Here is an 18138-nt window from a genome sequence, read left to right as displayed (position 1 = left end):
CGGACTGTTTCACTTGAAACAGAGTAGCAGCAAAGGTTTGGGCTTTAAAGGTTTCAATGGCAAGTGAGCTTCAGGACATTCTTTTTAAGCCCTGTTCAAAAATGTGCTGGAGGTTGGGGATATAGCTCAGCAGTACAGTGCCTGCCTAGCAAGTGCAAGGTCCTGAGTTCGATTGGTACAAAAAAATAAATATTTAAAAAATGTGCTGGATTTGTCTCAGGTCTTTGATGATGGCCGAATGAACTATAAGGATAGGCCAAGGTTTCTGTTTAACTATTAATTGCATTTTCTTTTCATGTTTGTAGAAAAACTTCTTGTATTTATTTTTTTATGGTAATGAGGAATGAACCTAGGGCCTTGTCCAGGGGCAGCATCCCAAGGCTTTTGTTTATGTTTTATTTTGAGATGAGGTGGCTACAAAAATTTTTTTGGTACTGGGAATCAAACTCAGGTCCTTGCACTTGCCAGGCAGGCACTCATGCTGCTGAGCAATATGTCTGGCCTAGGCTCAAATGTGTGATCCTCCCGTCTCAGCCTCATAGAGTGCTGGGGTGACAGGCACACATCACTATACTTAGCTCAATCCGTCATACTTAGTTACTAAATTAAGAACTGCAAATTATGGGTTTACTATAAGTATGACTGACTGAAGCAAACAAGGTGCATACTCAAGTTCATTTTTTATTTATATTCCAAAACAAATTGATGCAAGCGGCTTTTGGGTACAGAATCTGAACTTTTGATGCCTTATTTCTGCTCCACTCCTACTGTGATGTGCAGTTCACTGGATACACTAACTTGAGAACTGGTGACTACTACTAATAAGCATGGTACGATGGAAAAAAAGCAGCAGTAGTAGTCATTACTCAAGGGCTGTCTCTAATCCTGCCTGTGCCCAAGCTCTGGGACAAGGAAGCCATACAACCTGGCTCGGCCACTGTTTCCTGAGCTGTTATATGAAATGAATAAACAGGATCAGTGATTTTCAAGCTTCCACTTGTGCAAAAACTACCCAGGGCACAAAGGAGTCTCCTCTCCCTAGGTGTTCCAGCTTAGTCTGTGGGGGTCCCCAAGCCTTCATTTTATTAAGCGGGCCTCACTGATCTTGAGGCAGGTGGGTGGATGGTCCCATGCTGAGCAGCAGTGGATTAGATGTAGAGCCTTGTCAACAGAAAATGAGCACTTTCTCCTTCTATGGTAGAGCTCATCAGCTTCTCTTGGATAACTTACAAACTGAATGTTAATGTTCCCCTCACCAAAAATTTACATATGGTTCCTCTGAGCCCTAATATGATGGTGTTAGGAGATAGGGCGTTTGGGGGGTAATTAGGTTTGGGTCATGGGGGTGGAGCCCCAAACTGGGAGGAGTGCCCTTGTAAAAAGTGAAGGAAGAGACCTCTTTTCTCCATGTGAGGGCAGAGCAGGAAGCGATTGTCACCTGCAAGTTGGAAGAGGCCTTCACCAGCAACAGCAAGGGGGACTTGGACCTTGGACTTCTCAGTCTCCAGAACTGTGAGAGAGAAATGTCTACTGCTGAGCCACTGAGTCTCTGATACTTTATCGCAGCAGCCTGAAATTATGAGGATGGTAACCAAACCTCTGAGAAAAAAGTAAGATGTCTAGAGTTTATGGACAAATATATCCAAAGGAAAAGACATCCTACAGGGTTCTCAATCTAACAGTGTTTTCTGTGCTATTATTTGTAAAGCAAAGATGTTCATCATTTCTTTGTCAAATGCTACCCTGTAAGCAGACTTTCCCTACCAAATCCCAATAAAAAGCAAGGGGATTAAATAAATCACCTGTGGAGAATGCTGAATATTTGTCCTATGATGCGCTACCAAGTCTAATTTGTTAAAACAACTACTCTTCATCTTCCTTTCAGATTTAACAGGCTTGCCATGGGCCTGTCATGTTTAGCTGCAGGGCAGCTCCATCCACTGATGGTACATGCATGACTATCCTATCAGAAGCTTTTTAGTAATTTTCTAAGTTAACAAGACCAATAACGGTAACTAGGTCTGTTTCTACCGCCAGGGGTACAAGCCATCTCATAGACACTTGTGCGTGTACTACCAGTGGTTCAAGCCAGTGAGAACATGCTAAATTGTTCCTATTGGCAACAGCAGACTTTGAAGAATGCACAGAAAGGGTGGAAGTAAATATCAGGAAGATGGCTTTAAAAGGGACATCAGAAGCTGGGTATGGCAATGCATACCTACAGTCCCAGCACTCTAGGAGGCTGAGGCAGAGGATCTCAAGTTTGGGTTCAAATTTAGCAAGACATGGTCTCAAAAAAATGGCTGGGTAATATCTCAATGCGAAAGCCCTTAAATTAATCCCCAGTACCACAAAGAGGGAGGAAGGAAGGGAGAGAGGCAGGGAGCAGTGGGGAGAGACACACAGACAGACAGACTGACCAGAGGGTGTGACTACGAAGGGGAAGGGACAAAGAGTACTTCAGAAACAAGGAACTGAAAAACAAATCCAAGTGCGTCACCAACTCTGGACACAAGAGGGCTAACCTACCCAGGTTGCTGCAGAACTCTCCCACCATGCCGTCGGGGTTGGCGGTGGGGATCTGGGTAAGCCCTGTCAGAACGAGAACATCGCTGTTCTTGAGAGAAGCTTGGTCCATGGGCTGAAAACAAGAGAAGTTTATTTAGTAATCTAAAAAGGAATGCAGTGTACAAAGAGGGAAGAAACAAGCGCTCCTTGACATCTACCCATCCTCCGGCCTTCTACTGCAGGGGTCCAGAGCTGCACAGAGGGTGCGTGGAGGGAGCAGGAGCCAGCATCACTGCATTTACTGTAGCATCCGTCCTGCCTGCCTGAGCTCTGCCCTGTCAGACGGGGATGAGGAGGTGCTATGTGCAGTCTGCTGCCAGCCAACACCATGATTGCAGAACTAGTTTGGTCTTTAAATGCGAACTGGATTGGGCAGAAGTGCTGGTGTATGCATGGACTGAGCAGCTGCCACAACCACATAGCCTTCTGGTTTCACTACCTGGGACAAAGTCACGTCTGAAAATGAATCTACACGCTTTTCTACCTACAAGGAAGTGCAGTTTGTTAGAAATACATCACGTGAACCAACACGTTTCAGGATGTGATTAAACTTATCAACCACATGAATGACATGTCTCTAACACGTCTGTGCATGCCCCTCTGTGAGGAGCTGGCTGCAGAGCATTCACACTGTCCCTTATACCCAGAATTGAGATGGCTTTCTAAAGGGAGTGCACTGGCCAGAGTTTCTGAATTATGAGAACTGCTCCAGAGATTTCTTTCAGAAAAAGTCACCACTGGCAGCACATTTCAGTGACAAAGAATGGGTTGCAAAACTTGCTTACTTGTGAGACATATTCAACCTGCTCAGTGAACCCAACCTATCACTTTCGGGGAGAATGACAAGTCAGCAGGTTAAGTGGCTGCACTGTGTCCAAGTCAGCAGGTAAAGTACAAGCAGTAAGCGAACACTGGGGTTTCTGATGTGTTTCAAACATCAGCAAACATTTTGAGAGACTGAGCTTTCTTTCTCCCAGTTAGTGCATGGTAACCTATCTTAGCTTCTAAAGGAGTGAGCATTACATCTCAACCACAACAGACCCCTGAACTAGGAAGCAATGTGCCTGCAACCCATTTATGAATAAGGCAGTGACTCGGCTCTGTCTATGTTAGAAGAGGATCAGCTGCTTAAACTCATGAATGATGGTGGCCTTGAAAGTATGTTTGAGGCAATATTAGATCTCTATTGTTTCAGGTTAAAGTCATGTGTCCAGTGACTGTCACAAAAGCATGGAAAAGCCTGCCTCCATTTCTAACATCCTGTTTTTGTGAAGCAGAGTATCTGCAGTGACAGCAACCAAAATGACATTATAGAGTCGACTGGACATAAGTTTGGGGGCCACAATCTCCCATACCCCCAGAAGAGGCCATCTAGTCTCAGGGAAACAAGCTCAGAGCTCCACTAGTTCTGCATTATGGTGAGTTGAGTAATTACTTCACTATACACTATAATGTAGTAACGACAATAAAGTACATAATAAATACAATATGCTCGAATCATGTAACCACCCCCTACTCCAATCCAGGCAAGAATTGCCTTTCAGAAACCAACTCTGGTGCCAAAAAGGTTGGGAACCACTGCTCTACTATAAAGACTATCTAGGAAAAGCAGTGGTTTAGGGGAGGAGGAGGAGGAGATACAGGAATTTAAAGGCATGATGATCTAATGAGCCTAGAACTGTTTCCTTTGTGCACCAGAAGAAAACTAGAATGGGGATAAAAGAGACCACACATTGTCAGGGGTGGCAGTGCATGCCTGTAATCCCAGCACTTGGGAGGCTGAGGCAGGAGATTTGCCACAAGTTTGAGTCTGGCTTGAACTACATAGTGAATTTTTTTTTTTTTTTTGTCTTTTTCCTTTTTATCGGTACCAGGGATCAACTCACGACTGCCTGCTTGCAAGGCAGGCGCTTATGCCGCTGAGCTAAATCCCCAGCCCCTTACATAGTGAATTTAAGACTAGCCTGAACTACATAGTGAGACCCTGTTTCATTAAAAAAAAAAAAAAAAGCATCGGTTAGGTGACATGCTTAGCTTAAAATGACAAAAATTTTACAGAGCTCTTGTTAGGCCCATAGAGTTGACAGACTTCACAGGACCCATGAGCCCTCTGAACTGGTGTATACAATTTTTGTGTGTGTGACTATGTGTATTTTTCCATAGATAACTAGGTTGGCAGACAAGTTCCAGGACCCCCAAAATGGCTAAGAATGACTACAATACGTAACAAGGTGCAAACTGTGGTCCAGACTATCTCTGACATCAGCCATCAGCATCTTCTTTTGAAAACTCAATGCCCACAGACAAGCAAAGGGAGCCACAGCCACTGAGCAGGGCGGTCATAGGAACCCTGCAGTCGGCTTGACTGTGTGTTCTGCGTGTTAGCCCACAGCTCAGAGCCAGTGTGAGATGCCAGGGCCCAAGCACAGCAACAGGTTTAAAAAGCCTGCTGCACCTCAGACCTCTCCACAGGTAAGAGGTGAAGGCATGTATTACGGGTGTTGATAGCCACTCACCAAGTGCTTCGAATGGAACATTTCATGTACACATGCGCGTGCGTGCACACACACACACACACACACACACACACACACACACACGGGAAGGAGGATCCATCCTGTTCATGAATCAAGCAAAAACACCTTACAAAATTGATAATGACTACCAGGGCCACTATGTGGGGCCCTTCATGAGTAATTTTTATTGCATATTTTACACAGGTCTCAGAAAAAGAAGACTACTTCTGAAGGTCCTAGAAGACTGTTATGGTTTATATCTAGATGGGTCCCCAAAGCCTCATGTGCTCACAGGTAGGGCTTTGGAGAAGGTGATGATCATGAGGGTGTGATACTCATTAACTGATTAATTTACTATCGAGTTTATGGGTAAGTATGATGCTGGAATGTGAAGCCTGGTTGGAGGAGGTGGGTCACCGGGGGTGTGACCTGGAAATCTGTCTGTCTCCTCCCTCCTTGATCTCTCTTTGCTTCCTGCTACCACCTATGAGCTATTTCTCCTCTGCCATGCTGCCCTGCCTTGGAGCCAGTGACTATGGACTGAAACCTCTACAAACTGTTGAGTCCAAATAAACCTTTCATCCTTTAACTTTTGGGTATCAGACATTGTATCCCCGTGTTGAGAAAGCAATTGTGAAACATTATGATTCAGTTGTAGAGAAGATATTTATGTATAAAAATAAAAAAGCGGGGCTGGGGATTTAGCTCAGCAGCATAAGCACCTGCCTTGCAAGCAGGCGGTCCTGAGTTCAATCCCCGGTACCAATAAAAATGAAAAAGACAAAAAAATAAAAAACAAATAAAAAAGCATTTTTCAAAAAGCTATAGAAAGAGCCAGGAAGTTAGCTTGGAGGCATAAGTGTCTGCCTGGCAAGCCAAGGTTGTGAGTTCAATCCCTGGTAACAAAAACAAACAAACAAACAGCAACAAAAAACAAACTGTAGAAAATATAAAGCAAATGTTAGAAGTTTGTACTGAGGGCTGGGGGTTTAGCTCAGCGGCATAAGCACCTGCCTTGCAAGCAGGCGGTCGTGAGTTCGATCCCCAGTACCGATAAAAATGAAAAAGACAAAAAAAAAAAAAAAAAAAAGTTTGTACTGAGCACATAAATGTCAAAAGGAATGAGGAGTAGAGACGCTACTGGCCGAGGTGAGGTCATTCATAGATAGCTTTTTGGCAAATGAAGCTTTGGTTTTAAGTTTCTTCTTTGGCCACGGAGTGTTCACTCACTACTTTTGGAACATGTCTGTGACATCCTCTTCTTCCCGTCCTGAGATGTCCCTCCTTCAGGAGGGCCCAGGGCTCCACTACCTTCTGTCTTAGCACTGATCACACCAAATGGTTAAATGCCTACTTCCCTGTCCACATCCCCACAGGACTGTGAAGTCCTCAGACCAAGGACTCTGTACCCCTGTTGCCTGGCAAAATGCCTGGTGGACAAAAATACTAAATACACATGTGCTGAATAAATGATACAAGACCAAATAAACATGGGCTGAATAAATGAATACATGGAAGGAAGTGTGCAAATGTGCCACCCGGGAAGGGATGGCTAGAAGCCAGGCAGGCGAGGATAAGCAAGTCAGCTATGGGAGGGAGCTGGGAAGGGCTAAGAGAAGAGGAAGGCAAGATGGGGGCCAAAGGGAGTCATTTGGCTTGAAAGGAGCACCTACACTCAGGCAGAGAAAAGAAGTTAGGAAGTACCACACATGAACGGCTTACAGAGTCAGAATCATACAGACTGATAAACTGGGCAAAAAGAAATCAAGTGTGAAGCAGGGAATAGCATTTTAGTAACAATAATTGCAGAAGATTATAAAGGCTGAAGGTGAGATCAAATAAAGAAGGTTTTACTTTTTGGCAGTACTAGGGAAGAAATAAAAATAGGGCCTTCCTGTTGAGCTATGTTCTTTGCCTTTTTTAAAGTTTTGAGACAGGGCTTAGCTAAACTGCTTAGGCTGGATTTGAACTTAAAATATTCTTGCTTTCCACTCCCAGAGGGCTGGGACTACAGGCATGTACCACCATCCCTGGCACTCAGGGCATTTTTAAGGCCATACAGCAGCTCAGACATAAAGGGAAAACACTGTAATTTTATGGAGGTTAAGGTGCCCAGGAGAACACTAAGATATTTGGGCCTGGATATAGGGGACAGTGGAGAGTGCAAGACCTTCAGAGGACCTCAAAATCTCGTTAGCATTAGTCTATGGGAAATGAGGAAGATGCATGACTGAGGAGACCTCTAAGGAGGCGATGCCACATGCTCCAGGGACGCTTCGTGCACTTATTCCGAGAGTGATGCTGAGGCCGTGGGACATGCTGCTTATGTTCACCCAAGTGATGTCAGCTGTCCCACAATGAGAAGAGAGCAGCAGGCCTAGGACTAAAGCTTAACAGATGCCACAAGACAAAGAGGAGAAAGGAAGACAAAATGCAGTGAAGAGCTTTCTTATTTGAAAATGTAGAGATCAGAAAAGATAATTTTTTGATACTTTTCATCCAATACTGCAGCAAAAGATCAAGTAGAGTAACAAGATGAAAATACTAACAACAACAACAACTGCCATAAGCGTAGACCATAAAGATCACCACAGGAGGACGGGGAGAACATGGCGGACAGACAACAGCAACTACTGAACGCTCTCTAAAGGCTCGGCTCAGAGGCCAGGAATGATGTGGCCTAAGGAGATACGAACCAGTAGAGATATGCTCTGCTGACTCAGGAACGAACTGGGCTGAGAGAATCCAACTTGGAATACAGTCCTGGCGCTAAAATAGGAACAGAAAAATCTCGGTGTGGAGGCTCGACTCCGCGCCATTGGAAACCGCGGTTTGGATTTCCCGCCGCCCGGCGGCCGGCTGCCTCCATAGCGGCTCGGCAAGGAGAGACACGCAGAGGCTTGGAAACGGGAGTCTGCGAACGGAGTCGGAAACGCGACGGACAGAGAGGAAGGCTGACTGGTGGCGAGGTGAGCGAGGAACTGACTCCCTACCGCAGGTTGACTCCAGCGGAGGTTTTTCTGGGCGCGGGCAGTCCTGTAAGAGCAGGGCGCGGTGGCAACTGCAGCCGCACGTTTCCCTCTCGGACGGGATTGGTGAAAGGTGCCTGACCGGAGGGACGCTGCTGGCGGACTCCCTAGGCTGGCCTAACCCAGATCCCAGAGCCTGACGGTGGCCCGGAGGAGCGACCGACTCCCGCGTAGGCTGCCTCCTCCGCAACTCCCTGGGGCGCAGCGGTGAGTGGGAACAACTAGCCAGCGCAATTTGATCAAGCTGTGGCTGACAGGCAGGGAAGCCGGGCCTCCTGTGTAAGATTACATTTTATAAGGAACAGAAAATATGGGGAAGGGAAGCAACAAAAAAGGCTCCTCGACCCCCAATCCTGAGAATCAGGCAGTGGACACTGCACCAATATACATTAAGCGCCATTTAGAGAGCCTCATAGACCAATTCAGGAATGAAGTTATCAATGACCTGAAGCTAGAAGTATGCAGAATAGTTAGAGAAATGCTAAGCACCACCCAGGAAAAAGCAGATGGTGGAATGGAAGAACAGAAAAAGAGGGGAGAATTGCTTGATGGAGAAAACAGAGAAAGCATTGAGTATGTGAAGCAGGTGCAAAGGGACTATCAAGAAATTAAGAAGTCTACCCAAGACTGGCATAACAGCTTGAAAGAAACTAAGGACAGACTATCTGAATTGGAGGGCAGACTTGAAACATGGGAGAATGAAATGAAAAACTTCTTAAAAATAACAAAGAAACACACAGCAATAATACAAAGACAAGAAGATGATAAGAGGAGCCATAACTTAAGGATTAAGAACATAAAAGAAGAAGTAGGGACACAAACAAGTGAACTACAAAAGCTACTCACAGAAATAATCCAGGAGAATTTTCCTAATTTAGCAAAAGGTAAAGATACTCAAATGTATGAGGCATACAGGACTCCAGCTACCTACAACCCTAACAGAGAAACACCCAGGCATATAATAATAAAAATTCCAGAAATTCAATACAAGAACAGAATATTAAAAGCTGTAAGAGACAAGAAACAGATCACTTACAAGGGAAGACCCATCAGAATTACAGCAGATTTCTCTTCACAAACCATCAAATCACGAAGAGCATGGGGAGAAATAATTCAAGCTTTGAAAGATAATAATCTACAGCCAAGATTGAGATATCCTGCACAACTGTCCCTGGAAATTGATGGAAAAACGAGGTGCTTCCAGGATAAAGAGGAACTGGGGGAATTTGCAACCACCAATTCAATCCTACAGAAAGTATTGCAGGATATTCTAAAAAAAGAAAAATACAAAGAACCCAGAAATAGGGGCGGGGAGGCCACAACGAATGGAGCAGAGAACAAAATGAAGAAGACAAACTGACAGCTACTGACAGAAAAAGAGCTCAACAGAAATGAGACGGAGAAGATTGGATGATAGGAACAGCTTTTTTTGGAGAAAATGACATCTTAATAGGTAATGCTGATTTAGTACCATCTTGTTTTGAAGTCTCATCTAGCTTTTGTTCTTCTGTCTCCAATGGTCTAAACAGGTTGTATCTTATTGGATTTTGTTAAGTACGATAGTATAAGAAAAAACCTTTTAAAGACAAGGAGATTATACAGAGACCATTGTTCATTTTCTGTTAGTCGATTCTAAATACTCTATAATGCTGTCATTCTCTTAAATGGATTTACATTGTTTTGATATACTTAATGCTACAGTATATGAAGTTGTACTCAAGGACTTCAGGGAGGGAGTCAATATGGTAACTATTTTTGGGTCAGGATTATCTGGTGGTGAAACACTATTCTGCTTAAATGGTTATGTTTTGATCTGCCCTGTTTCGCTGTTATGCCCTCTTTTTTCTCAATCTCCACTCCATTATTTACTTTTTTATTTTTATCCATTTAATTAAAGGGAAAAATATAGCAGGATATAATATAGTAACCCACTTTGACTTTCTATTATCTCGATTTGAAGCCCTGTGTTACTCTCACCATCTTGTTTTTGACTGAGGTTCCTCTATTCTGTTTTGCTGGATAGTATCAGGTTCGAAAGTTTAGGCATCAGCTGAGAAGATAATGAGATTCATTATAACGCCCATTCTCGTTGACTTTTATCTACTTTTGAAGACCTACAATATCTCCAATGTTTTGGTTTTGTCGGTTTTATTCTTTACGGTTTTGTTCAATTGTATTACAACTAATGATATAGGCAATTCTATTAGAAATAGCGGGAGGCATTATGGTAACCATTGTTGATCACCTTGTATTATGTTTTTATATTATCTATTATGTCCACCCTTTTGACTTGACCGATTCTGTTCTGTTATGTCACATTTGGTTTTACTCTCTTCCAAAAAAGCAACAAGAACCGTGGGAGCAATGAAACCCAAAATGTGTAATAGTCACTGTACAAAAGAGAGGAAAAGAAAGTGCTCTAAACTATATAACTGCATGTATATTTAAATGTATAAGATAGAAAATGATATCACAGAGTTTTATTGGATCATTGAACAGAACTGTCTGCAGTATCATTGTTGGAATGTCCACTCTACAAGCTTTAATTTTGTGACTTGAACAATTATTTCTAAGATGGCAATATGTAATCCATTAACTAGTGATTTCCTACTGCGCATTTTTTTATTCTGTAAACCTGTATAACTTGTACCCCTTCACTGTTTTTTTTTTTCTTTCTTTTCTTTTCTCCTTAAATAAAAATTAAAAAAAAAAAAAAAAAAAAAAAAAAAGATCACCACAGGAAACTGGTCAGATTGACTCATGCAGCTGAGAGACACTGGGAGAAAGAGAAAAAGTGAAAGTCTGGCCAAAGCCAGTCACTTAGAAGCAGAGATGGTGATTTCACTGAGAGTAAAACCGGACCAATGAGGCAAGACAGGAACCAAGCAGGGTATCCCAGACAAGCTGAGCAAGGCGCATGGGAGAAACAACGCACACACATTGCCATTAGGAGACAGAAAAAACAGCAGTCTGGCAATGAGGCAGTTGTCTTAAGGCCTTTTCCCACATTTAAGACACAAGATTTATTTAACAGAAAGAGGGTATCAGTGAAAATGTTAAAAGGCTCAATGACCTATATAATCCTTTCAATTCTTTCATAAGAGAAAGAAAGAAATACATTTGGGATCATGAAGCATAACATTATACTCTAAGTTTTCGAGATCAATTAATTAAAAAATCGTTTTTGTGTGTGTGTGTGTGTTTTGAGACAGAGTCTCACTCTGTAATTCAGGCTGGCCTTAAACTCTCTATACAGCCCAGGCTGAACTCATGCTAATCCTCCTGCCTCAGCTTCCTAAGTGCTAGGATTACAGGTAAGTGCCACCAAGCCCGGCTTCAAGATCAACTGAGATCCCACTCCTCAATGGGGTCCCTCAATTCCCTAGCCACAAAGGATGTACCTGCCTGAATTTGGTGTTTTTCTAGCTAACCCTAAAGAACCATTCACTTGTACCCTGGAGAAACATTTGGTAGGCATACACCCTTCCCTTATTGTAATTTCTGTAAATGGACCTAACCACCTGTTTCAAGCTTTACAGGACAGCTTGCTCTACTGACCAAACGAGAGATTTAAGAACAGGGAATCCAAATCCTGTTATCCAAAGGGAATGAAATCAGCATACAAAAGAGACACTTGTATGCCCACTTCACTGTGGTTCCATTTGCAACAGCCAGAGGTGAAATCAGCCTATGACCAAGGAATGACTGGATGGAGAAAATGTGGAGTGCACATGCACAATGGAATACTTTCCAGCCCCAAAGAAAATGGAATCCAGCTATCTGGAGCAAAACATATAGGATGGGAAGACATTATGGTAAATGAAATAAGCCATGTAACAGAAAGACAAATATCACACATTCTTCCTCATTTATGGAACTCCAAAATTAAAAGTTCCCCTTCAAGTAAAAGAGTGACTACTAGGGATTGGGAAGAATAGTTGGATATGATCAGTGCACACAGTATGTGTATAGAGGTATCACAATGAATCTCATTATTATGTGTAAATACATAAAATGAAAAATTCTATCTATTCCTAAGTCTAACCAAATTGGATGACTGGATCATAAATTTTTAAAAAATACTGTAAAATAATTTTTGATCATTTAATAATGAACATTTTAATCTATTTAGAGATGAATGACAAAGCACTGCATAGCAAATATTTGAGTTAAATGATAGAAAAATATCCAGGCTTAGTCAAAGATCACAATAGATCATGCTATTCCTTGCTATTAAGAGTTCTAATCAAGTCGACCAGGAGTTAGCAACTTTTTCTGTAAAGCGTAACTTTAAAGTAAAGCTCTGCCATTATAACAGGCATGGAACCATCGAAAATACACAAACAAATGGGTGTGGCTGCAGTCCAACAAAAGGTTATTTATAAGAAAAGGTGAGAGCAAGGTAGAGTCCTCAGGCTGCAGTTTGCCAGCCTCTATAGTAGACAAATTTTCGAAGCCAAAACTTTTCTTACCTCTGCAAATTGAATACAGAATCCAATAATACAGGTAAAGAAAAATCTAGTGTTCTCTTTTTTACATATTACACAGGTTGCCAGCTAGAAATTAAAATTGATTATATAGGTATGTTGCTCATTACTTTGAAGACTTTATTTTCCCTTTGAATCTATGAACCTTGTGAGACTAATTTACTGGAAATCACATCAATAGTTCCATAAATGCTTTCAAACAAGCAGGACAAATTGGAAGAGCTGGCAGCCAAGTTGTCTTTCTGTCTTTATAGAAGAATGTATCGCAGATGAGAAAAGCTGCCAATAAAAAATTCTGATTCAGTGAGACAGGCTTTAATGATGACATTGACGGGCTTTTGATTTCGATAAGCAAAAAGGCTCAGGTTTGCTAGCTACAGGAAAAACCAGCAATGTGCCTCCTCTAGACCTTGAGGTAAATTTGGTTATAAAAGAAGGTATAAAAAACAGAATACCAAACGGCAGCTGAGAGGCATTCTGCAGTCCACACCAGAACATAGCATTCTATTCCCATATTAGCGTGGCATGTGATAATTAGCTTGATTTTGCCCTTCCACAATATATTCCTAGACCAAAATACCATGTTGTCTGTCATAAATATAGTAGACCCTTTCTGTCAGTTAAAGTCTTCTTTTTCTGATAGGGACATTCCCTTCAACACAGTGAATGTTTCTAAAACCTCGCAGAGACCGCATAGGCTTACTATAATAAGAAGGGCGCCAAGCACCAGCCTGTAGAGAAATACTGTAAGTCCGGAGAGAGGGGTCTTTCCTGTGTAACCAGGAAAAGCAGATCTCTAACAGGAAGGAGAGTGGCTGCCTGGACAGACCACGTCTCTTCTGGAAAAAGGCTAACACTGCACAGAAGATGGTGCTGAGGCTGCATGGCTTGTGAGTCCAGGTGCAGGTCCGAGAAAGGACCTGCCCCTCTGGAGAGGGGCAAGTGTTTTGAAGGAAGGACTATGGGATCCAGTTTTAAGCTTTTCCTTCTGCTTCACTATGAAGACAATAAGGTCTTGAGGCCATGTTCACAAATCAATAGATTTTACACATAAAATAGGATGTGGACTTCCACAAGCTATCTATGTATCTATCTCCCCATCAATTAGCTATCTAAACTTCCCCACTGCATTATGAACATGGAAACAATGAAGATTTATGAAATAAATAATAGCAATACAGTATTTTAGCAATACCCCAAAAGGATTAAATATTATATCCACAGTAACATTCAGGCACTTAGCTTCTTGCCAAGTATGGCTCTGAGGAATGACTACTGCTGGTTTTCTTCCACATATTAAAACAGCCTGAACTCCTCCTTGTGGTCCACAAAGCCCCACCCGCTCTGGCCACTGCTGTTCTCCTGGGCTCCTCCTCCCCAGTTCCCTGGGATCATGATGGTCTTTGCTCAGCTCTTCTCCACCTTTGCTAGTGCTGTGTCATTGGGGCCTTATGGCTCATGCCTCTGGGCTCAGTTGAGATGACAGCTATAGGGTTTTCCTGACCATGCACTCAGCTAATTTTGGTCACTTTAGAAAAACCCCTGCTCTGTTTTCCGAACTTCTACCACCATCTGAAATTATCCTGCTCATTAATTTATTGATTTACGCCCTGCTCACTGTTTTCTCCCCATATATCACCTGAACAAAGGATTCACGAACAGACTTTGCCTGGGTCCTGGTTCCACTTAAGTCCCTCTACTTAGATAAATGCTTGGCCCTTGACCCTTGCTAAGAGTTCAATGGTTAGGCTGTGCTGAGTAAATGAAAAACCTCTAGCGTTCAGTCTTTAGAGGGACTGGAGGAAGTTGGAATCTTGGCAATGACCCTAAAAGTTGCAAAATTCTTTCAGAGGAGAATGCAGTCTTGGGACTTAACAGTTTAAGTTTCCTACATTATCTGAAGAAACCAATATTAGAAGATTTAAAAATGGCCAGTAGTACACCACATATATTCTGCCTGGATTAAATAACCATAAAACTGAGTTGGTAAAAGACAATTTATCTTTACCTGGGGGTGTGTAGTAAGCAAGGAAGATCCAGAGACGTAAGAAACCTTCTCATAATGGGACTGAATAATCCAGTTGGAGCTTCCAAGGGCATAGCCAGAGCTCAGGGGAGTCACCTGGACCGCACCAAAAAGCTCCTAAAAAGAACCGCAAGAATAACATATGAGCATTCACAATGTATTCAGAGCAGGGAAGTTTTCTTGGAAAAGCAACAGGAATATTCTTCTTAGTTCAGAAGCAATTACTTTAAAGTAAACCAGGAGCTCTGGAATGAAACACAAAGACTATGGAGACCATGTGATGGACACAGGAAACAATCCCATGGTCTTTACCTGTCATCTGAAAGTTTTATCTCATCTGTAGTCACCAGGCACTCAATACTCACTACAAGGCAGAGGTAACATTACTAAACAGAACGAGGACTCAAATATTTTGGTTATTTCTTCTCTATTTTAGGCTAAGTATTCTATACTGCATGGCTCCGGGCCATTTAGGAACTCTGATCATTTAGGTCATAGCTCAAGTTATTCTTGCCAAAATGCCTGTTTCCTACTTCTCTCATCCCAGCACAGTAAACTACAGCCTGCTGTGCTCCCGCAACAGGATGACACAGATGCCCTTCTCCCGACTCCTCACCTGCTGGCCCACTGAATGCCTGCTGATGACAGGACTGTGAGGCTAGGCATGGGCACCAACAGAAACCTGGGAGGGTTGGAGGAAAATGACAGATGCTTTTTCCTTTGCACAAGATTCTCAGAGACAGAATGGCTTACAGAAGGGAACTATAGCATTCTCAAACGATAGCTGAAAGCATTCATGAATGATGTATAAAGATACATTAACACTCACGATTTTCTGAGAATATCCCACCAGTTGGATTTTACTAAGGGCGGAGTTCACCTCCTGCATGGTATAGCATCGTCTCCAGGTTGACACTTCCACTGCGTCCTTGAGAGGAGAAGGCAGCAGCCTGTAAACACAGCACAGTGTCAATGCCTAGGTGAACATTTCCTCACAGGGCAGAGCCTCCCTCCCTAGTAATGTGTCCACTTTATCTACGTTGGTCAAGTTTTTCAGCATGTGATTGTTTACACGATTTTAAATAATTATTTTTATTTCTGTAAGGATGGTACTTTCATTTGATTCTAGTTATTTGAGTTTTCCCCCCTGGTTGATCATAGTAAAGATTGTTGATTGTGTTCGTTTTTTATACTATCTTGATTTAATGATTTTTCTGGAGTATTTTTATTCTTTATTTTGTTTATCCAGTACATAGCCAGAATTTTTTGTTTTAAAATCCAGTCTGATAATCACTGCCATCTGATTGGACTATTTAGTCCATTTACATTTAATTTTGTTATTATAGAGTTGGATAAAGTCTGCCAACTTAATGTTTGTTTTCTGTCTTTTGTTCTTCTATTCTTCCTTTACCACTTTCTTTTGTACAGTAGTTCCTGATGCAGCATTTTCATTTCTTTAATGACTTTTCACTATTAATAGAGCTATTTCCTTAAGTTATTCTAGAGCATTTCTATCTGAACTTTATTTATTTTTGGTGCTAGGAATCAAGAAAGGGCCTCACACATACTAGACAAATGCTTTACCTCTGAGTTACACCTCCGCCTGAGCATTTTTATTTAATGTTTCATATTCTCTTCCCTGTTCACAGGGAATGGACTGGAGAGAAGGACTGAGTTTAATACAGATGGGGCTTGGCGTAAGAGACATGATTTGTAATCTTTCAGGCAGCAACGGAAATTTCCTTTAAACAAACAAAGTGTCATGGAAAAATATTTTACTATTTGCTCTAAAAGTAGAGGGAAGAATCTGGAAGTGGGACCTCCCTAAGATTGCCCATTTGGTAGGGCACATTAGCTGCTCCTCTCTCCTGAAATACACCAAACAGCAGCAGAGCATTCCCTTCCATCCTCTGCACTTCAGGGGCTCACAATACATTCAGGATGAAACCCATGGCTCTTACCCATCTGACTTGTTCATGGGGTCCTCCTTCCTGGTCCTGCTTCTTCCTGAGCTGTACACATTGAGTTCTCGCAAAGCCAGGCTCCCTCATGCCTGGCACCCATCTACTTGCTTCCTCTGTCCTCCTTCAGTTTAGGAGGGCCACACTAACTTCTGCTAATGACCTACACCGTTCATCCTGTTTTCTCAGTTCGTGTGACACTATCTAGGCCGGGCCTTTTGTGTGCTCTTGGGGAAGCTGCCAGCTGGTGTCTGAGTGCTGGGTGTGATCTGGAAGTGCTCGGAGGAGGAGGCTACTGGCAGCTGGTTCTCCTCCCTTTCCCAGCCCTGTACCTTGCTGCTTTGAGGAAGGAGAGGTTTTTCTCAGGGGTTCTGTGATACAACGGCCAAACAGGATTTACATCCACATGAGCCTCTTTACCTATGAGTCTCAGATTCCTCATATATAAAAAGGGGAGGATGTTACCTTCCCTTTTAGAGTTTTTCTGCACGGGATAAATAATACAAAGCATAAGAAAAGACGCTGAATAAAGTTTGTCACCAACCCTGTCTCAAAGCTTCAGGCATGCAGTCTCAGGGACCCATGTACTGTCCAGCACATTGCAGCAGAATGTCACTGGGAAGGATGCTGCAACAGGTGCGAGCCCAAGTGCCTGCGCACTGCTCTAGCAGTGCTCAAGGAGGAACCTAGTGACTCCTGCTTCCCAGGATCGGGACACTGGGTCCTGGTCTCTTTGAGCTGCCCTTTACAGAAAATAAAGCCTTTATGCTTTTGGTAGGGCAGAAGCAGGATTGCTTGACCTTACGTCACAGCTGGAAGACTACTGTCAGTGTGGCTGGGCAGCAGGAAGGGTCATAAGGGACACTCGCCACTGCCCAAAGCAAGGCGAAGCTCTGCCTTCTGCCACCTCTTCTCTTGGTGGCCCTTGCCAGCTGACTGCCCCTTTTCTCTGCTCATCTATGATGATGTCCTGTGAAAATCAGGCAGATTTAAATCTGTAACAGTCTTTCCCAGCAGGAAGAATCGGTCATTTTAGTATTTCCACTCTTGCTGGATATTAAACAATTTTATACTCAGTCTGCAGAGTAAGCAAGCAATGCTCCGAGCCTCAGGGAGAGCAGGAAGCACAAACAAGGAAAATATCTACCACTTCAACTGTTCAGACTCTACTTCCAGAGAAATTACTGGAGTGTTTCAGCCTGGGGAACAATTTACTTAAGCAAAGTAAAAAGCTTGTGAAAAATTCAGGTATATTTCAGGTTGGCTTTCTTCCCATCTTTTACTTCAGGATAAATGGCCTAAAAATCATGAACTTAGGTTCGAGAGAAACTGGAGAAAGCTTTTTATAAACAAAAACATTCACGGGGGATGGTTTTTGACAACCAGTTGAGTACAGCACTGTTGGGAGAATGTTCCTTGCTTCTCACTTGGTTAATGCCCCCTGAAACAGCCGCACCCACCTTTCAATCTGGTTCTGCCCTATGGGTCACACAGTAACGTCTCACACTGAATACAGCAGCCTGCTCTCAGCCAGCCCAGGAAAGAGCCAGC

The 18138-nt window shown here is 42.8% G+C and overlaps 1 protein-coding gene across 4 annotated transcripts in view; it reads right to left on the bottom strand.

Annotated features, from left to right (window-relative positions):
* Ints9 (integrator complex subunit 9) overlaps positions 1–18138 on the bottom strand; it is a 95763-nt gene that overhangs the window by 28465 nt on the left and 49160 nt on the right. For all 4 annotated transcript variants that reach the window (XM_003479703.5, XM_023561598.2, XM_063234525.1 and 1 more), the window contains exons 7-9: positions 15456–15576; positions 14609–14743; positions 2530–2641 (exon numbers count right to left, since the gene is read on the bottom strand). In XM_003479703.5, the coding sequence (XP_003479751.3) occupies positions 2530–2641; positions 14609–14743; positions 15456–15576 (368 nt within the window). The remainder of the gene's footprint in view (positions 1–2529; positions 2642–14608; positions 14744–15455; positions 15577–18138) is intronic.

The sequence above is a fragment of the Cavia porcellus genome, unplaced genomic scaffold (assembly GCF_034190915.1).
Source record: "Cavia porcellus strain 051 isolate PalLab524CR breed Dunkin Hartley unplaced genomic scaffold, mCavPor4.1 scaffold_24, whole genome shotgun sequence".
In the NCBI taxonomy this organism is placed as follows: Eukaryota; Metazoa; Chordata; class Mammalia; order Rodentia; family Caviidae; genus Cavia; species Cavia porcellus.
This window is presented reverse-complemented; position numbering and strand designations above follow the sequence as displayed.